The sequence below is a fragment of the Pelophylax lessonae genome (assembly GCF_965119305.1).
Source record: "Pelophylax lessonae genome assembly, chromosome: 1".
Taxonomy (NCBI): Eukaryota; Metazoa; Chordata; class Amphibia; order Anura; family Ranidae; genus Pelophylax; species Pelophylax lessonae.
In genome coordinates, this window is record NC_138768.1 from 452,630,585 (window position 1) to 452,652,929 (window position 22,345).

Here is a 22,345-nt window from a genome sequence, read left to right on the forward strand (position 1 = left end):
CCTTAATGCTCTTCTTTATGAGCCACTCCTTTGTTGCCTTGGCAGTATCTTTTTGGTCATTATCATACTAAAAGACCCATCTATGGCCTATCTTCAGTGTTCTGGCTGAGGGATGAAGGTTCTCAGCCAAGATTTTAAAATACATGGCCCCATCCATTGGCTCCTTAATGTGACAAAGTCGGTCTGTACCTTTTTAGCAGAGAAACCACACCAAAGCCTAATGTTTCCGCCTCCATGCTTGACTGTAGGGATGGTGTTCTTATGCCCCGTGCACACGTACTGATCGTCGGCCGAACGATTGGCCGTCTTTCTCTATCGCTCATTGACAGACGTAGTCTTCTTGATTCTCAAGAGCTGGGTTATGTTGTCTCCGCAGGAGTAGGACTAGGCAGAAAGACAAAACGTTCTGGCTCCACCTTAGGGGCAGTCCCTGAGGGTATATCCTCCCTCTCTCTGCTACAGGGAATCAGTTTTTTTCTGTCTAGTCAGGAGTAAGGACCTAAGTTCCTTGCTGGGATCTTTTGGTCCTGGCAAGACTTTTTTTCTTTAAGAAAAAGACATTTTTTAGGTAGTTTTCTCCAGTGTTTTTTTCCTGTGAGATCTTCAAGCAAAAATGCCGGACTGGGCGACACTTGTGGTCACCCCAGCCGGCCTACGAGCGCGCGCAGACCATGGCATTGCGCTTGGTCGGCCGCGACATATTCAAGTAAGTATGCGGGGCCGGGCGACGGGCTGGATGTTGAGATCCAGTGGTCACCCCGGTTTCTGCCTACGAGCGCGTGCAGACCAGAGCTCCGCGCTGGGTCGGCCGCGACGGAGTCCCAGTGAAGGGACTGACTTTGCGAGTTAAAAGTCTCGCTTGGACGCCAGGTACCAGAGAGTCGAGGCGTCCACAAACCCCCACCCCGGTGGAGAGGGTATTGTGAAGAGAGGGTGCCTGTCGGTTCGGTATGGTGAGTAAACGTTCCCTTTTTTTTTCCCTCGTTATGAGGCAGTATGTATTATGGGCCCCTCCATATATGGTCAGTATATATCTGATACTTACAAGTCCCCCTTGTAATACAGCATGTGTTTGTGGGAAGTGGACTTGGTTTAAGAGCTAACACTCTACCCAGCAGACTGTAACATTACAGCAGACATAGGAGGTATAATCCTACCTTATGTGTAGTGTATCTTCTGTAGATCCATATATCGCCTCTTAGCAGAGATGCAGGTGGATATGCTGGGAAAACGATTTCGGCGGTCCGCCGCCATTTTGCCGTAGACCGAATGCATGTATGTCCTCAGGTCACGCCGGCCGCCATGTTTTTGGAGTCTTATGTCTCTTCTATGGGGGCGGCCATGTTTTGTGAGCCCAGCTACCTCGTGGAGAGCTGGGAACGCCGGAAGGCGTACACAGGGGGCGGAGCCACGCCTTCTACCCGGGAAAAAGCAAACAGCTCCTTCCAGTCTGTAAAGACAGACGCTGACTGCAGTTGGTTGGAAACTTCACTGCATCGGTTGGTGAGCCTTGGGGGTCCCTCTCTCTCTCTGTGGGATCGAGAAGCAGGTACTCTGAGGGGCGCTATTGCGCTAGGGGGAGACACAAAAAAAAAAGAGGTATTTTTTATTTAAAAAAAAAAAAAAAAGTTTTTTTGTGTTTTCTGGCAAAGGTGTCCTGAATTAACATGGACCCTGCCACTCATGTATCTCCTCCGGATCCCCTCGAGGGGTCTGCGGGATCCTCCAGCACCCCACTGACGATTAAATCATTGTCCGCTATTATGGAAGCTTGTGTCCCGGGTGGAAGTGGCTTGTCAGGGACAGGGCGCAAGTAAGCGACCCCCGCCTAACCCCTTATTATCTGAAACCTCGGATTCAGACTCTGAGCTATTTCTGCAGTTGCAGGTACTTCATCTGGTATTGGTGTCTCGTGTACTGTCTTTTCAGACAGTGAGGAGGATGTTTCGGCATCAGCCATAGCCAGAGAGGAAGCGTTGGTAAACGCACTCATGGTATCTGTTCAAGAGACCTTAAGATTACAGGGTATTCCGTCAGAAATAGCTGAAACTGAGATCCCTTTTGGGTCTAAAAACGCATCTAGTGGCGAAGGTTTTTCCATTGCCCAAATGTTTTGGCAATCCAATCAAAGAAGAATGGAGTCTGCCAAAACGCATTTCTACTATTTCTAAACGCATTAACAGGCGTTATCCGTTTTGAGGAAACCCTCATTAAGAAATGGACAGAACCACCTGTGGTGGATTCACCAATTGCTAGATTGAATAAAGCCACGGTTATTCCTTTAGAAGACGCTCCGTCTTTTAAAGATCCAGTGTATCGCAAGATAGAAGCTATGTCTCGCACCATGTTTTCCTTGATTGGATCAGCTTTCAGACCTATAATAGCTATTGGTCTGGTTTCGCAGGCTGTAACTGAATGGACAAGTGGTTACGCCGGGACTTAGAAGAGGTCCCTCAGGCGGTATCAGATTTGTTGGAACAAATGATACAGGGGTTACAGTTTGTGTGTGATGCGGCGTTAGACGCCACTCCATTATTGGCGCGAGCATCAGTCTCAGCAGTGGTTCTCAGGCGTACACTGTGGCTAAAAGGTTGGTTAGCCGACCAAGGTTCCAAAAAAGCATTGGCTAATATCCCCTTTTTTAGGAGAGCGTCTATTTGGAGCCAACTTAGATGAGATCATTAAGGATCTCACGGGTGGAAAGAGCACCTTTTTACTGCAAAATTTTAAAGGTAGAGGAACTCGTCAAAGACGAGGGCCTTCTTTTTCTGCTCACAAGAGGTTTTTTCGTCCCGCGGGTGAAAAAACTAAGTCCTCCAAAGCTCCTGCAGGAGGCGTCAGGGGTCGTTGGTCGGGCAAGCAAAAGCCCGCCCCCTCCAGACCTGAAGATAAACCGTCCAAAGCCTGAAGGTGCGCCCCCACCCATAACTGGGGTGGGGGGACGTCTTCGCCGGGTCCCGGATCCATGGCTTTCCAGAATCCCGGACAAATGGGTCTGCGAAGTCATAAGGTCAGGGTACAAGATCGAGTTTCGATCTCTCCCACCGGCGCGATTCTTCCCTTCCAATATCCGACTATCCTCAGATCGTTTAGAAGATCTGCGGAGAGCAGTCACAGATTTACTACAACAAGGAGTGGTAGTCCACGTTCCTTGGACAGAACGGTTTCAAGGGTTTTATTCAAACCTATTTACAATACCCAGGAAAGAGGGCAAAGTGCGTCCAATTCTGGACTTAAGGGCACTCAATTCTTTTGTCTTCATTAGAAGATTCAGAATGGAGTCCATTCGCACAGTAGCAGCCTTTCTGCATCCAGGGGATGTCCTAGCGTCCATAGACATCTAGGATGCATATCTTCACATTCCCATTGTCGCAGGACATCAGCGGTTTCTACGTTTTTTCCGTAGAAGAGAACCACTATCAGTTTGTGGCGTTACCTTTCGGTCTCGCCACGGCTCAGCGGGTCTTCACGAAGGTGTTGGCCCCAATGTTGGCACTTCTGCGCCAAAGAGGCATATCGATTCTAGGTTACCTAGACAATCTTCTGCTTCATGCAGAGTCTCCTCAGACCTTGCTACAAGACGTAGAAATTACTATGATTTCTTTACAGGAATTCGGGTGGCTAGTGAACCAGCAAAAGTCATTTCTGGTTCCCACCCAGAGGCTCGAATATCTGGGTCTAATTCTAGACACAGTCAGGACAAGAGTTTTTTCTTCCGGTAGGGAAACTCCGAAAGATTCAATCAGCAGTCCACCAACAGCTGGTCTTCCCTTCGGACTTGCATGAGGGGTCTGGGGTTGAGGGTGGCTTCCTTCGAAGCAGTCCCATTTGCCCAGTCCCATACCCGAATTCTTCAGCAAGAGATTCCTCTCAGATGGAATCGGAATCCGGAATCCCTGGACAATCAGATCCGATTGAGCAAACAGACCAGAGAGTCTCTGGTCTGGTGGCTTCGGTCTCCGATGCTCAGCCAGGGAAAGTCATTTCTGCCAATATATTGGACGACAGTGACCACGGATGCCAGTCTATCCGGATGGGGAGGAATTCTCGGTCAGTTATCTGTCCAGGGACTTTGGTCCCCGGAAGAATCCAGGTTACCGATAAATGTATTGGAACTGAGAGCGATCAGACTTTGTCTGATTCACTGGACCGAGCAGCTCCAGGGCAGCCCGGTTCGGATCCAGTCGGACAACGCCACGGCCGTGGCTTATGTCAATCACCAGGGGGGCACCAAGAGTGTCCGAGCGGCCAAAGAAGTGGCTTGCATTCTTCGCTGGGCGGAACGATTTGTTCCAGCAATCTCTGCGGTGTTCATTCCGGGGGTGGAAAATTGGCAGGCAGATTATCTCAGCCGTCAGACTCTGGATCAGGGGGAATGGTCCCTCCATCCAGACGTTTTCCACCAGTTGTGCCTACGATGGGGCACCCCGGATATGGATCTGTTGGCATCTCGATTCAACAGGAAAGTTCAGAGATTCGTGGCTCGCTCCCGCGATCCTCTAGCAGAAACCGCAGACGCACTGATCGCCCCGTGGGGCAATACCAGCTAATGTATGCCTTCCCTCCTCTCGCGTTACTGCCAAGACTTCTTCGCAGGATAGAGGAGGAAGGAATTCCAGTAATCCTGGCAGCTCCGGATTGGCCTCGTCGAGCTTGTTACGCCGACTTGGTCAGACTGATGGCGGACGTCCCGTGGAGACTTCCTCTCAGGGAGGATCTACTGTCTCAGGGACCGATCTTCCATCCTGCTTTACGATCGCTGGTTTTTAACGGCCTGGTTATTGAGACCCAGGTGCTGAAGGACAAGGGATTGTCAGCTTCAGTTATTCCTACTCTAGTTTAAACAAGGAAAGCGACTTCCAGAAAGATTATCATCGTACATGGAAGTCTTATATTGTGTGATGTGAATCCCTTGGGTTCCATCTACATCTTTATTCGGTAGTCCGAATATTGGCTTTCTGCAACAGGGGGTTGAGCAGAAGCTGGCCTTGAGTGTTATCAAGGGTCTGGTTTCAGCATTTGCTATCTTCTTTCAGAAGCTTTTGTCTACTCATTCCTTGGTGCGGAATTTCATCCAGGGGGTGCGACACCTGGCTCTGCCAGTGCACGCGCCGTTACCATCCTGGGATCTTAATTTGGTGCTGTCGGTTCTTCAGACACCTCCCTTTGAAAATATCAGGGAGATTCCCTTGCTTACTTTATCCCAGAAGGTGGTCTTCTTGGTAGCTATCACTTCTGCACGCAGGGTGTCAGAACTGGCTGCATTATCCTGTTGTTCCCCAGATCTGGTGGTTCATAGGGATAAGGTTGTTCTTCATCCGAATCCATCCTTCCTTCTAAGGTGGTTTCAAAGTTTCATTGATTAAGGACAGTGTATTGTCCTTCCTATGTCCTTAGCCCAATCATCCTCGAGAATTTGCATGGCATTCCTTGGATGTAGTTCGGGCGATCAGGATATACTTGAATACTACGGATTCAATTTGTAAGACGGATTCACTGTTTGTGATCACGGATGGCCCTAAGAAGGGGTTGCCTGTTCTGCTGCGACCATCTTTAGATGGATCAGACAGACGGTGGTATAGGCTTATTTTATCTAAGGGTCGGGATCCCCCGTTCCCTGTTAAGGCGCATTCTACTCGGGCGCTTAGAGTTTTCCTGGACCTTCCGCCATCAGGCGTCAGTGGTTCAGGTTTTCAAGGCGACTGTTTAGTAGTCGGTTCATACCTTTACAATATTGTATAAGGTTTATGTGATGGCATCGTCAGATGCCTCTTCTGGCTGCAAGGTTCCTGCAGGCCACTGTTTGAGGAGACTGTTGGTCTACCTCGAGGATTTGTGGGGTAGGTCTCATCTGTTTACTCGATGAGTCCTTTGATACTTCTGGTTGGCTCCGGTTGGGCCTTCTAGATTGGATTTTGATTCTGTCAATCCCACCCCTCATTTTGTGGCACTGCTTCTGGATGTCCCAGCTCTTGAGAATCAAGAAGACTACGTCTGTCAATGAGCGATAGAGAAAAATGGATTTTTGTAAGATCTTACCGTAAAATCCTTTTCTCTTAAGCTCATTGACAGACGTAGTACCCGCCCCTCTATCATTGAGTTGGGTTGGGTTAAATTCTCTGTACTGCTTTAAACAGAACTGATTCCCTGTAGCAGAGAGAGGGAGGATATACCCTCAGGGACTGCCCCTAAGGTGGAGCCAGAACGTTTTGTCTTTCTGCCTAGTCCTACTCCTGCGGAGACAACATAACCCAGCTCTTGAGAATCAAGAAGACTACGTCTGTCAATGAGCTTAAGAGAAAAGGATTTTACGGTAAGATCTTACAAAAATCCATTTTTTGTCCAGGGCTGTCGTGTCTGTTGAAAACTGCAAAAGACTGCACACGAATTTTGTCGGCCAATAGCAGCCGACTGCAGAAGTGATGTCATGTGATGGTTAACTTTCCGTGTGTTTTTTTTTTTTTTTTCCTGAGCATGCCCAGTCTTGCAAATCTGCTGATTGTCGGCCGAATTCTGTTCTGACTGGTGAACAATCGGCCGTTCTGGTGTTGGCCTACAAAAATTTTAAAGCATGCACATCAGATTCTTTTTCGGCCGAAAGTGCGCTGTTGGAAGCATAATACTAACAAGCCTACAATCGGCCGATCGGTCGTCGGCCGAATATTTACGGCCGACAATCGATACGTGTGTACGGGCCTTAAGAGTCCTAGTCAGCATCTTTCAAACTTAAAAAATCTGCAGGGGGATCAAATAACTATTTCAACAGGTAAAGGTGCCAAATGTGGCAGCAGAAGGGGAGAGATAGCAAACAAGTGAAGCTTCCCGTTTTGGGTGGAGCTCTGCTTTAAGCACATTTTATCCACCAGATGTTGATGAATGTCAACAATGAGCATTCATATGTATGGTGAAGATGCTTTGGAAATAGAGTGAATATTTTCCCAAGGTAATATATTTTCAAATATTCTTCTGCTCTTTCAAAATGCTTGCCTAGGTAGGGAAAGGAGGAATTCACACTTGTGCTGGTGTGTTTGGTAGTGCAACCCCAAATTCCTGCATGCAATAGAGCCTGTATTTCTAAGATAACTTGTTACCACACTACGAGTGTATCCAACAAGGCCGCTTATAGGGGGGGGACCACCAGCCCTCTTGTAGGGGGCCCGAGCACACAGGGGGGCCCACGCAGGGATTAGTGATGAACAACAAATACAGAAATCTTCCTCCAGCACCTGAATCTGATTTGTCCCTCTCCCTGCTATCCGCTTTTATCTGTTGAGAAAGAGACAGTCGTCCCTCACTAATCCCCCTCCCTTGTGTGGACCCCCCCTCCCAGCACTTATCTCTGCTCAGGAGTTTATTTGTAAATTGTAACTTTGTTTCTCTCTCTCTGTCTCTATGATCACTGAGCTCCAACTGCCCAGCCTGTATATTTTTCTCATCTCATCTTTTTTATTTAACCACTTTACCACCGGAGGATTTTGCTGTCTTACGTCCAGGCCACTTTTTGCGATTCGGCGCTGTGTGAATTTAACTGACATTTGCGCGGTCGTGCGACGCCGTACCCAAACGAAATTTACGTCCTTTTTTTCCCACAAACAGAGCTTTCTTTTGGTGGTATTTGATCAGCTGTGCGATTTTTACTTTTTGCGCTATAAACAAAAAAATAGCGTTTATTTTGAAAAAATATCAATATTTTTAAAATTTTTTTATATGAAATTCCTCCCAAAAAATATGTAAATATCAAATTTTTTTTTAATTTTTGGCCAATTTGTTTTCTGCTACCTATGTTTGGTAAAAAAAATCACAATAAGCATATTTTGATTGGTTTGCGCAAAAGTTATTGCGTTTACTAACTAAGGGAAAGATTTCTGTCATTTTTGGCGTTTTTTTTTTAACGCGTAATAGCGGCGATCTGCGATTTTTTTTTTTTTTTTTTTTGCGGGACTGCGACATTACAGCGGACAGATCGGACCCTTGACTGACATTTTTGACACTTTTGGGGGTACCAGTGACATTACTGCAGTAATCAGTGCTATATATATGCACTGTTACTGTAAAAATGACACTGGCAGGGAAGAGGTTAGATTTATTGGAGAGGGAGGGGTTAATGTATGCCTGGTGCTTACCGACGTGTGGGGGGGAGGTGACTGAGTGAGTGAGGGACAGATCGGATGTTCGGCTATACTGAACACTCCGATCTGTCACTCCCTGTCACTTAGGAGATCCGCCCGCTCTGTTTACACAGGCGGGCGGATCTCCAAACTAGATTCCCCAACGATCGGGGAAGAGCGGCGGCGATCGCTGCTGCTCCTCCCCTGGCCCGACTCCCGCTGTGAATGAAAACAACGTGAGTGCGCCGCCTACAGGGGGGGCCCTGCCAAGTAATCTGTACGGGGCCCTGTGATTTCTAACAGCAGCCCTGGTATCCAATATAGTTCTGCATGTGAAAATGTGTCATAAGGTTCGAATATGGGCTAAGAACAACACACATTTAAAATTGTATATGGTTTTTGCCACAATGTTCTAACACATATCTATTTTATTTATTCAAAATACTAAAACACACACATTTGGATTTTAGTTTTCTCATAACTGGTACTTTTCAGCCCTTTTAAATATGTTTCACTGCCTGGTACTTTTGCCTCAGGACAACATTCTATAGACAATTTTCCTTTATAAATTTCCGCTCATCAGAGTCACATCCTTAAAAATATTTAAAAAATGGAAATTTGTACATGCTTTAAGGTAATGGTCTCATTCCCGATCAGGAGTGCCTTTGTGTATTTTCTCGCACTCCATTGGTATAAATTGATCCTGCTTACATTTACAAACTGCGTAGAAGCACATTTGAAAGAAGTCTCACGTGCTGTATTTCTAGCCTAGTTATTTGCATTTTCTCATTTATTGGTGTTTTTCACAATATAGAAAAATGTCCAAAACACTTCTAAAATATGCATGAGGTAATGGAGCACTACAATGCCCAAACATAACCTGAGCAAATATTTAAAAATCCAGCACGAGAAAACATATATTTGGTTAACGAATTGCTTAAAATTCTTAAAGGTAAAAATGTAAAGGTATTGATGTGTACATTTAGATGGTGATATATCAAGCCATTTGTGGTATCTCCAACATTTCAGCCAAATTAGGTGATAAGACCTGACCATCACAACTTAATGAGCTTGTGAGACACTCCTTTCCAAAACAATGGGCATTTTAAATGCTGGCCAACCCACCCTCATCCTTACGACTCTTACCACCTTCACTTTTTTGGGAAGGCTTTCTACAAGATTTTGGAGTGTATGTGGGGGGAGTTTGCTCTCAGCCAAAGAGCATGTGTGAGGACAGGGGCAGTCCTGATATTGGACAGGAAAGACCAGGCTTGCAAACTGTTTCAGTTCATCCCAAAGGTGTTCAATAAGACCCCATGCACATTGGGGATCTAGCCCCGGTGAGTGCAGTCCTGGTTTTCAGCATTCCAGGCATTTGTCCCTGAATGCATGGGGCCCTAAATGTGAGTACCCTTCAGTACAGGGTTCAGCCACATCCAGCGACTGTGTATTTCTGCATGCTAGAAGAGACTTTGACATGCTACAGGCAGTGGGGTTGAGCACTGTATCTGTGCTTCCTGGACCCTCTTAACCACCAGGATTGCACTTACAAAGGCTAGATGCCTTGTGTGCAAGGGTCCTAAAATTAAACTCAGGGTTCTGTACAGGCCACTCCATTTCCCCCATACCAAACCTGTCTTTATTGTGTTTTGCACCTAAATTCAGTCATTTAAAGGGATGCACACATATTTTTGGCCATATCGTTTAGTTCCAGTAGTGAAGCAAGGCATAGTGGCCTTCAAACGTGGAAAACCATATTTATGGATATGACCAGTTTTCCAAATTGTAAGAACTTAATGAAATTGGATTTTACATATCTGCACAGTAACAGATTTAATTTAATACCAGTATCAAAACATTTTTGCGATTTGTAAATTTTGTAAAAAGAAAAAAAAAATAAGGTTTTGAAGAATTCAGTCTTTTCTTTTAGTTTGGTAATAGTGGACCTATTTACACTAATGTTGAGTCTTTTCCCACCACTCCTGGTTTCCTTAATACCATAGTTCTCATTTCCTGAGTTCCCCCATTCCAGGGCTTGGGGTTAGGCTGCATAAGGCCAGATTCAACTGAAAGCGTCCGTTGCATTCTGGAAATATTGTAGCGCTCATCTCTGCTGCTGTTGCACATACTTTCACTTTGTTTCACCATATTAGGTGCATTGTTAAATTGTGGTGAAATAGGTTGGTTGAAACAGGTTTTCTGCTGTTGCTGATGAAGAAATGGAGGGTAGGAAAACTCTCTGTGAATCTCAGGGCGCGGGCGGATTGGTGACATATCTTTATCATTGTTCAGGTCAGACGATGGAGTGGAGTCATTAAGGTCTGCCTCATGTGCGGAGTCATTTTCATAGAGTGTACTGGGGACCTGTTCATTGTTGTGGCAGGATGCTTGCGTGGCTTTGTTGAACATGTGAGCCACTGTGACTATCATGAAAATGGAGCCCATACAGAGGATGCAGGAGCTGGCTATTCCCGTTTCAATTTCAAATAAGATTAGCATGTAAAGTGAGAGAGCTGGAAACAGAGCAATATTTAGAAACAGAAGTTAGTAAAAAAAAACAGGTAAATGGCACATTATTGCTGAATCAATGTTATGTTTGAACTAGATTTAGGTCATAAAAGTTCAAATCTATGATGAAATTCATTTTTGCATATATGTATACATGTAACACCCTAGGGCAGTGATGGCGAACCTTGGCACCCCAGATGTTTTGGAACTACATTTCCCATGATGCTCATGCACTCTGCAGTGTAGTTGAGCATCATGGGAAGTGTAGTTCCAAAACATCTGGAGTGCCAAGGTTCGCCATCACTGCCCTAGGGGGTCTGTACTGTGGGATTAGTGCTAGGTGGTCTGTACTGAGGAATTTGTGCTAGGGGGCCTGTACTGTGGGATTAGTGCTAGGGGGCCTCTACTGTGGGGTTTGTGCTAGGGGGCCTGTACTGTGGGATTAGTGCTAGGGAGTCTGTACTGTGGGATTAGTGCTAGGGGGCCTGTACTGTGGGGTTTGTGCTAGGGGGCCTCTACTGTGGGGTTTGTGCTAGGGGGCCTGTAATGTGGGGTTTGCGCTTGAAGGGTTTATGCTGGGGGGGTCTGTACTGTGGGGTTTGTGCCACTTTCAGTCAGTGTATCCCATAATAGGGTGTCACTCACGGTATATCCCATAAAAGGGCCCCTGTTCCCTATTATGGGATATGCTAGTATTGATGGACCCCTTAATATGTGATATATTGGGAGAATTTGTTCACGCAAGCAAAATACAGGGGGAAAATGGGTGGAGTCTATAAGGGGTGGGGCTTCTGCGAAATGGGAGGGGTCAACATGGAAGGGCGGGGTCTTGCATCCCACCATTTTAAAACTTCACCAGCCGCCACTGGTATGTGCCCTGACATACAGTCTGCTTTGATCTATGCAGCTCAACAAACATGGTGGTAACAAACCAAGACGAGTGTTTCAATAAAACAGGCTTTTCTTTTTTTTTTTTTACTTCGGTTCTGCTTTAATATATTTTTAGTGCACATAAATCATATGTAACACCCTCCTAGATAGGTGGTAGGATTAGGTGAATTTAGTTATGGCTCACTGTATCCAGTGGAGATGCTGTTTGCGGTTAGGAAAATTTAGTTTTGGCTCACTGTAACCAGTGTGACTCTGTTGATTGGTTTGGTCTGTTCTGCGTTCCAGTAGTTGCTAGATTGATTGCTTCCTCCTAAATAGTCCAGAAAGCTCTGGAAATAATGGGCAGGAAGAGTCTAATCAGCAGCTAAATATTCCTACAGCTCTGGCCAAACCCCGTCCCAGATGGTAGCTGGGAGCCCATATAAATACTCTGGGACAGAGAGCAGCAGGGTATTTCTCCTTAGAAGGAGATATCAGCCTAAGTGGCGCTTCTTCCCCCCTTGGGCCATCCTGCCATGTGCCTGCAGAGTGCCAAGGCCTCAGGTGGTCTACCTAGAGGAAGCTGACCGAGGGACTGTTGTCTGAGGATCTAGTCTGGTATCACAGGGAGAAAGTGTTGCAAGGGTTTTGGAAGGAGGCAACCAATTTTAATTTGTGAGTAAAGACTTGAGAGAGTGATCCTAGAGAGTTTGGGCTGAGGCCATCCCAATGTGTGAGTCAGCTGTATGTGTAAAGGGGTCATATTGTCCAGTGTCCTGGAAGAGCTTAGTCTATTTAATTCCCAGTCAAAGGACTTTGCTAGGACTGTCCACCAGAGGAAGAATACTATCCTTAAGTTTTCAACAGGCTTATAGTTCTATTGAAGATAAGTATCTTCCTACTTTTACATAGTTTTAGAGTATCCCACTCAATTCCTTAACCCTATCCAAGTTACACCAAAAAGAAAACCCCTGCCTTGCTCATTGAGCCAAAGAGTGAATGTGACTGTGTGCCTGGCTGTGGGTCAACTGTTGAGAAAAAGAACCCTGCGCATCTTTCAAGCGGCTCCTTCGGAGGTAACGTTACACATATATACAAGAACATTTCAGTAAATGGTTATAGGCGTAATTAGCCAAAAAAAAAAACAACATGCATCCCCTAGCCCTTGTTCACACCAGTGCGACTAGTCATGTGATTTGACAATCGCATTGGCACTCTATTGTCAGCAATGGAGCTGTTCAAATCAGTGTGAAGCTGACTTTGTGGTGCCACACCAATTTGAAAAAGTAGTTCCTGCACTACTTTTGGCGATTTCAGCCATTTTGGCAAGTTGCACTGATTTCAGCCAAGTCGCACCGGAAGTCGCACTGACATGTAGCTTTGAAATCGTGTGATTTCAAAGCCGTGTGAACCAGGGCTTAATTAACTAATGGCAAAAAATAACCACAAATGTGAACTTCTTATACATGGTTGCTTTCTCTATATCTCAACATGAACTAATTTTATTCTAGTTTGTTACCAACCACATGTATATATGACAAATTATTATTTTCTATATTTGCTTAATTACCTGTTAAATATAGTGAGATTCCAAGGCAAAAAATGCAGAGAGCAGACTGGCGAATACTTCGGCTATCCAGCAGGAACCATTCACACCTACGCAGACACAAATCAACATTTTCAGGTGTCAGCACCTCAAGTTCAAGATGTTAGATCTACAGCTTTCATCAGTGCAAAAAATGAAAAATTAAGAGCCACTGTTTTTTTCTATCCAGTACCCCAAAAAACCTAGGACTTCTGTGTATGGGATAGATGGCTTTAACAGTTGGGATTTAAAATCTGTATTTAACACTCCCAGACTTGGGAAGCTTAGCTCAGGAAGTCGGAAAAACTCACCAAAAGCTCTTTAAATTCTAAACTTTTTTTTAAATTGTATATGCCTTCTCTACCCATACGTATGTGAACTTTTCCGTAGGCCTCAAATCACAGCACCTGTGCACTTCTGGTCTACATTCCACCCTGCATCCTGACATGGGGAAAGGTGAGCTACCACATATATTTGTGGATATTTAAAACAGACACCCATAATGTTAAAATTGCATAGTCTTTTTCAGAAAACCAAGAATGAAATCAAAAATAAAGAAACACTATCTACAATTTTTTTTTGTCTTTTTTAAAGCCCGTTGTGTGTAAACACACTCAAGACTATCACCCGGTGCATAAAAAGTGCACACACACAAACGTGAAGAACACAAAAACTGCACAGGGTGTGCGAAATGGTCTGGCCTCCGAAAAGGTTGGACCCTGACCCTGATCCCCCGGGGCGCAAGACTTCTGACAGGGACTGGGGTACTTCCAACGGTCTGCCTGGCCGAAACCAGGCAAACCCCGTTCTCTAGGGGGACTCCCAAAACAGTCCACCCCAAGTACTAGGTGGGGCTCCCCCGAAGGGAGACCCCATGAGAGAGGGCGAACTAAGCCAGAAGGCCATATCCGCCCCCCTCCCAAGACTTTCAAGGCTGGGCCCAAGGACCCACACCCTACTCGTCGTGCAGGAAGAAAAAGGTGAAAGTGAAGTGACGCACAACAAAGAAAACCACACACAAACAAAAAGGTGGGGAAAGGGAAGTGGGGAAGTGCATAGGTGCCAATGTGAAATACAGTGGCAGGCCTTCCGGCCAGAATAAAAAAATTCCTCTGGTCCGAGCCAAAAGGCCTGTCCCAAGAAGCAGGTGTGAAAAAAGTGTGTATGGTGCAGTGACCAAGGTGCCAAAAAAACTCAAGGCAAGCTGCCGCTCACCAGTGAGAATTAAGGCACCCCTGGGCTGCCACCCCAGGGGCACGTACACCATGGCTTCTTTCGGTCTCGACCTACGGCCAGACCCGGTGTAGCCCATCCCTACCAGGAGGCTTGGAACATGGACAGCCTAGGGAGAGCCTGCCTTCAACACTATCTACAAGTGCTGTACCCAAAGCAACCAGTCTGTATCCACCTTGTACTGGTCTGAATTGGTATTGCTTACTATGGGTTATTACACCTATTATTTACCACGTTGCAACTTGCATTGCTTTTTCAAAAAGCTTTAAAATGTTTTAGTTAGGTCCCCCTTACTGATTACAGGACTTTTGTTTGTTACATGCAGTTCTTGCACATAACCTCTTCCAAGTTCACCTCCTATGCATTTTATAAATTGATGAGCTGCTTGCAATTTTTTTGTCTTAACTTGATTTCCTTCTTTTATAGTCATGTATATAATGCATGTATTAAAATATATATATGCCATCGCATATCTTTTTACTTTCACTGGAGAACAATCTGCTATTGTGAAATATGAACATTTCTGAAAATTTCTTATACATGTGATAATGTTATCCCCACAAATATTTTATTTTAATTCCATGTCTATTATAAGGGGGTAAGGAGAGGCACCGCAGTTGCTTTGTAAACTTAGCAGATTTGTAGGCATGGCACAGCAGTTTACTACTGTGTTTGCATACTCTATATATTCTACTTTGTACAGTTGTATATGTCTTGTGAGTTCACCTATGTTTCTTAATTTTTGTTAAATATTTTAATATTTTAAACTTATTTTAAAATGAAGTATGAAAATAAAAAGCAGTATACACGTATACCATTGAAAAATGTATTTAGAATTATGTTGACATTTTATTGAATGTTAGTTGTCTGCTTGTAACCAAATGTAGCATTTTGGGAGCTAGGACACTTTTACTGATTGCATCTCCCATCTCCCTCTCGCACTTGCTACTCAGATTGGGACAATACCCTGTTAATGACCGTTAGGAGTTAATAGTCACATGGTCTCCAGCAAGCTGGATGAAGTTCCATGCTGGGTCATTGTTTCCAATAGCTGGTTGGAACAAAGGGTGAGCATCTGAAATCTGGGGCAGAGACTGAGGGAGGCAAAGATCAGGCTCTTTAAATGTAAGGTTGGAACGTGAGCTCCATGTAATGAGAAAGTTAGTTGAAATTACTGTGCACTGTGCTAGGAAATTATGTTTCCGAACACGCAGATTTTAATGACTAATTAGAATGGGACTGAACCTGTTACAGCAGAGATCACCAGCGCTTGGTAATGCTAAAGAATTTCAATATAAAGAACTAGTTATGGCTTAGTGAACTTTTTCTTGATTTTTGGCAATGTTTCTAGTAGAAAGCCACATTGCATTGCTTGACGTTTTTGGCCAATGCAAATAAAGCCAAACTCTTAACTATTGGTAATACAAATTTGTATTACCAATAGTTAAGAGTTTGGCTGAAATCAGTACTTGTAAAATATTTGAAGCTCATGCACACAGACATTTGCAAGCATTTCACATGCATATCATATATTTTGCAATGCTTTCTTGCGCCTGGGTAGCTATGCTTCCAAACTATTTCCTGAGCACAGATGTTAAGGATTCAGAAAACACAGGGGGGCTCGCATACGTGGGTAAATGCCAATGCAAGGAACTATCAGCGTTTACAAGAGTACAGTTGCATACAGCCATTCATTTGTATGATAGGCTGTAAATAACACCTGCAGATCCCTGGGCCAGGAAATTGCACAAACATGGACTCTTCGCAGCAATGTCTCCGCGGCTGAGTCAGGTTAACAAGTGGTTGCATATTCTGGCAACAACAACGAGTTTAGAATCACAACTTCAGTAAAAATAGTACAGAACACTTGCGTTTATCCTCACAAACAGCATCCTTCACAATAAAGTCCAGGGTATCTCTGGTAACAGGTGAACAGATGGAGGGATCAGAGGCCCAAGAACAAAGGGACACCCCACTAGAACTGGAGTACTCTAGTAGTAAACTGGGAGGGGGGTCTCAACAGAAGCTGGGTCTTCTGGAGTGGCTTTGTGCTATTATGCTCCTGCTGGGCTGCTTGTAAACCGGTTATGACAGTGAAGGACCTTTCACCTGGCTACAGATCAGATGCCCAACTATCTCTGGATCAACAGGCGTGACCACTCTTAGCTGCTGAGGGAGGTAATCTAGGGAACTTATCTTTCCTGGGCATGCCCAGGATCATAGGGAGTTTTAGGAAGTGTAGTTAGGGAGACCTGCTCCTGAATATGAGCATGGTGAGTAAATGGGTACTCTGCTACGAAGTCATCTGCCATGATATACAGTCTACACCGAAGGACGAAACAGCAAAAACACTTAATTCAGTGTCTTTTCTTTTCAAAGTGCTAAAAGCAAAATGCCAAATAAAGATATCCATACCAAGCATATAGTAAATACTAATCTCTGCTGCTGCCTAATGTCACTGTAATGGCATTAAATTGACGACAAACCTTTTAAGAGACCAACACTCCCAGGAGTGTCATTCTACTGTGTCCCCCACTGTGCTCAGTGGTTCTTCCACTGGCCCCATGTGAACATAGAACATAATAGTGACATTAACCACTTGCCGACCGCCGCACGACTATCTACGTCGGCGGTCAATCCCTCACAGGCAAACTAACGTAGGGCTACGTTGCTTGCTTGTGAGGGTCTAGGGAGCGAGCGCGCACCCCCGGAGGCGCGCTCCCGCGTGGTCACGGACCCCCCCGCGCGTGTGACCAGCGGACCCGATGTCCGCCGGCCACTCGGCGATCGGCGGGGGAGAGGGAGAATGTCAGGCAGCTTGTGTAAACAAGCGACCTGTCATTCTCCTCGCTGTAAAGACACTGATCACATGGATCTACTATGTAGATCCGTTGATCAGTGTCCTTACAGCTCAAGCCACAGCCAATCACAGTAGAAAGCACGCCCCTAGGGACACACACAGCCCCTCCCTCCCAAATAAAGTTAACCCCTTCACTACCAGTGTATTTTTACAGTAACAGTGCATATATATATAGCACTGATTACTGTAGAAATGTCACTGGTAACCCCAAAAATGTCAGTCAAGGGTCCGATCTGTCCGCCGCAATGTCGCAGTACCGCAAAAAAAATCGCAGATCGCCGCCATTACGCGTTAAAAAAAAAAAACAACAAAAATGACAAAAATCTTTCCCTTTGTTAGTAAACGCGATAACTTTTGCGCAAACCAATCAAAATACGCTTTTTGCGATTTTTTTTACCAAGCATAGGTAGCATAAAACAAATTGGCTGAAAATGTTAAAAAATTTTGATTTTTACATTTTTTTTGGGGAGAATTTCATATAAAAAAATGTGAAAAATATTGCTATTTTTGCAAAATTGACGCTCTTTTTTTGTTTATAGCGCGTGATCAAAAAATCGCACAGGTGATCAAATACCACCAAAAGAAAGCTCTGTTTGTGGGAAAAAAAGGACGCCAAATTCGTTTAGGTACAGCGTCGCACGACCGCGCAATTGTCCGTTAAAGTCACGCAGTGCCGAATCGCAAAATACCCCCTGGTCGGAATGGGGGTAAAATCTTCCGGGGCTTAAGTGGTTAAGGTTCAGCAGGAGGAACCACTGATTATAGAGGGAGACTAGGTATTCAACATTTCCATGAGTGATGGATTCTGAAGAGACTTTGGGGGAAACTTTTCTCTTGACCCCAGGAAGAGGAACTCCCACCTGTTTTATGGCCATAACAAGAAGGTGTGTTTCCTCCCTTAAAGTGGGAGTAAACTCCCATATATGATTTTTACTTATAGGTAAACTTATAATAAGGCTTACCTATAGGTACTGTAAATATCTCCTAAACGTCCACCGTTGAGGAGATATTTATTTTAAATGCAGCCGGCGATGTCATCGGCGCATGCACTCTGATGGAACGGCATGCCGTAAACGGCGGCTCCCAAATGCATGCACTGGAGTGATGTCGTTTCCGGCTTAGCTATTTATATCGCCACAGCCTGTGACCTGGAAAGAAGACCGAGTGAAGATGGAAGCGCCTTCAGTGGTGACAGCACGCGGCTGGAGGGCTTAGTTTTCAGGTAAGCTTGTCATAATGTTTTAGTGTTCAATTCATACTAGCACATTATGACATAAACTGCCCAGGGCCCGAATGTTTTTTTTTTTTTCATTTTTTTTTTTTTTTGTGGTTTACTACCTCTTTAAGAGTACTTTCTCTATGTACTCATGTGGGTTTGTGACATAATTGCTCCCCCCCTACTTTGGGAATCACTGTTCCCTAAGTAGATTCTTTATAGGGAGGGATCTACTAGTTCAGCTCCCAACACAGCCTTTGAGGCCATTACCATACAGGGGATAAGAGGGAAAAACTCCATTATAGGACCACTGAAAGTAGTAATCACTGAAAAGGAGAAAAATACTGAGATATAGTCTGCTTTAAATTATGTTAATAATTTTGTTATATTGAATTGATTATGTTGGTTTCAAATATTTATATACTGCAATGCTTTCAAGTGAAGATAAAAATTATTAAGGTTGTTATTAAACACACATGTATACTCTGATTGTGCTTTGAGAAAAATAGAGGAAATACAAATGGCACATGAACCTGTGCCAAGACTATGGGCATTCAAGCATTTACTTATTCCTAACAAACAGTAAATGAGTTTAAAAACAAGCTCTCACCTACCACTGTAGCTGCAGGCATTGTGGAGAAATTTGTCATCATACTTAAAGTATAACTAAAGGCAAAACCTTTTTATTTAGTTGTGAATAGTGTGGGGAGGGATTAGAACCCCTGCCACGTTTTTACTGCTGTCTGTACACTGGTTAGGGAGATTCTCCCTCTCTATTTGTCAGTCTGTTGACAGTATTAGAGTGTAAATCTTCCAATGGGGACACTAGTTCTGGCGACTACCAGCTATTTCCTCACTTTGGAGGGGATTGGACAAGAAAGGGAAAATCTCCCCAATGGGACACAGATAGCAAAGAAAAACAGGGGTTATAACCCTCCCTTTCTCTGACCAAAATGAAAAAAAAATGTTTTGGCTTTAGTTCTACTTTCACGGCAGAGGCCCTAAAGTCATTTAGGTCATTCTCTCCATAGCTCACCTTTATGTGCATAGCTCCATAGGTCACCTTTATGTGAATTTATACCAGCGATCGACCGATTATTGGCAAAGCCGATATATCGGGGGCCGATATGCACTTTCCCCGATATATCGGAATCGGCCGCTGAGGTCACCGATATTTCAGGAAAGTGCTGTACCAGAGTGATGCCTGCAGCTAGAGGCATCACCCCGGTACCATCGTCCACAGCCGACGGTCGGCTGTCTTGTAATGACAATCGATGTGGCTGAGAAGCCGCTCGGCTGTTCTTAAAAGGAGCAGGAGGGGACGTCCCCCCCCCTCCCGCCACCTTCCATGGCTCGCCCGGGTTTCCCGTCCCACCGGGAGACCCAGGCAACCAGCCTGCATGGCCACCGAAAAGAATACCCGATCAAAGCCGCATTCGGCTCTGATCGGGTCTCCATGTAAAAACCTGGAAGTGATATCATGACATCACTTCCGGGTACTCAGCCCCAGATTTAAAAAAAATACAGCATTCAAAACAGCCAAACTTGGCGTTTTGAATGCTTTTAAGTGCAGAGGAGGGGGTTGACCCCCAGATCCCTCTACAAGAGTACCTGTAAAAAAGAAGAATAAAAATAAAAACAATATCGGTTGATCACTAATTTATACCGCATATTAGAGGGCAGGAAAGCTGCCAAGTCACTGCTGTGAGGGGAGCAGAGTAAGCTGGGTTGGCTTAGACAACAATTTCTGTTCTTTTTCTGTGAATTTGAAGATGAATCATTCACAGTATCTGCTGGTACAGAGGTCAGTGAGGGCTTGCTTTAAAGGTAATACGGGCTACTATTTGATAAGAATATAATATTTGAATATCCTTATTCTGCTCACAGTTATGCTATTACTGTACTGTATGCTGTATACCATGTTATTGTAATAAAACTGTATATGTACTTGACATTTTAGAATATAAGGTTCAGCAGTAGACACTCACCTGCTGGAATCTGGATCCTCACGGCAGACCTCAGCTGTAAAGTAGGAGTGGAGAAGACACAGCAGGAGACAGCTGGCATTGAGGGCAAGACACAAAGCAGCCAGAACCGCTGATGCTGGTAATAAGATCCTAGCAGCCACCGGGCCTAGCCCAGCACTGAGATCCCCCTGCTTTGATGCAGATTGAACCTGGAATATTAAGATAACTGACAACGAAGCCATGATGGCAGCCAGAATGCCAAAGAGAGCCAGGGCCACTATAGAATGGTGACTGTAGTGGGAAGGCATATTCAGTATATAGGTACTCTCTCTTACTTTCAACTGCCCAGTAAAGGTTCAAATGTCACTATTTATTGAAATCACTGATTCTGCAAAATCTATAACCTATTACCTAAATCCCTTCAGTATTTCCACTCCCATGACATTAGAACACTTTGCCTTACCAATGAAATCAGCCTTAGTCTAATTATCTAAGCTACCAGTACCAAAACTAATATTATAAAACATAGGCTACACTAAATCAACCAAACAAATTATTCTAAAATATGCTACATCTTTTCATTTTGCAGCATCTTAGCTATGAACGATAACTGACAAATTCATTGATAAAACCATCTGCTAAAATAAAGCAACTACTAATGAAAAAAACACAAAACATAAGCATTTCATCTCGCCTGAAAGCTAAAACTAAATTTAAATATACATGCAAAACATCCACAGTCCTTAAAATATATCAAAAATAATTTGAGACTCACCAACAAGCCTAAGAAGAATCTATAGACTTTCCATAATACAGAAGGCTCATCCACTCTACTGGCTCTTGTAACACCAATATTACAGGCTAAATCCACCTAATCTATTTTTTGGTCTTACCCCTTAAATAAGCTGTCTCTTTACCTTCGTCATAGTCTCCAAAAATGTTGTGATTATTGGCTGAGCTATGGGAAAAGATTTATATTATAAAAATGGTAGAATAAGAGAGAGACCTCTGAAAAGATTGCCTCGTTCCTCTGACTCTTAGAAACTGTGGGGTTTCCAAGAGGATAAAAGAAGGAATCTTTGAACTGTTTGGTACAGGACAAGGGAGGAGGGGTATGGGCGGGAATTTCAACCGTCTTTTTAACCTCTCTCCCTGGCAGCAGTCAATATGGCCAGTTTGGGGTTAAAGGGAATTTTGATTTGAATGTGAAGGATTTAAATTTATTTTAGATGTACTGTGAACATGAGCGCAAGTGCTCTAAATATTTGCCTTTTCTTAAAGTTTTACCCTGTCTTCCGGTTTCTTATTTGTTACAGTAAAACGTTCTAATTTTTAATTGCATATGTCACATTTATTACAGTAATTGAATATTTCATGAAGTTTTTGCTCATCTGGAAACTTGGCGGACTCATCACTGTGAGTTCTCTTTCTACATTCTGGCCTCTTACACTTGTCACACTCTGTTATGAGCAGATGTTCATCTGAACAAAGGGAGCTTAATTACAAAACAAAAAAGTGCGAGCCATTATTGTGAAGAATGTGCAAGCAGATCGGGAGCAGCATCTCAGTTTAGCCATATGTGATGCCTGGACTCCTTTTGTAATTTGAATCTTTCTTCACATAAAAGCCAAGAGGACACATTGGAAATGCAGAAAACTGGCAATGGAATTGCACTGATGAAGGAGGAAAGAGGGAATAGAAAAGCTTGTCCTAGGCATAGACCAAGGGGGGCGCTATATGTTTTACAAGTGGTCACCCACCTTGTGATCCCTTTCATAAAGATAGTTTCTCTACTGTGTAAATATATTGTGCGTATGGGCTCCATTCACACTTGTATGACTTCAAAGTTACACGGCTTTGGGATGCAACTTTGATGCAACCATGGATGGGTGTGAATTGGATCGGATTTGTTGTCCCTCTGCAAAGTCGAACCCACTGTTGCATGTAAAATATTCAGGTGGGACTTTCATGCAACTTTTGAGGGTTAACATTGACGTC

The 22,345-nt window shown here is 44.2% G+C and overlaps 1 protein-coding gene across 1 annotated transcript; it reads right to left on the reverse strand.

The window, feature by feature from the left end:
- Window positions 1-10,033: 10,033 nt before the first annotated feature.
- TMEM221 (transmembrane protein 221) lies at window positions 10,034-20,808 on the reverse strand. The gene is made up of 3 exons (XM_082268203.1): window positions 20,369-20,808; window positions 13,057-13,142; window positions 10,034-10,621 (listed from the first exon to the last, which is right to left on the reverse strand). Exons 1-3 carry the CDS (start codon window positions 20,653-20,655, stop codon window positions 10,059-10,061), a joined length of 936 nt encoding a protein of 311 aa, XP_082124329.1. The 5' UTR covers window positions 20,656-20,808; the 3' UTR covers window positions 10,034-10,058.
- Window positions 20,809-22,345: the final 1,537 nt, after the last annotated feature.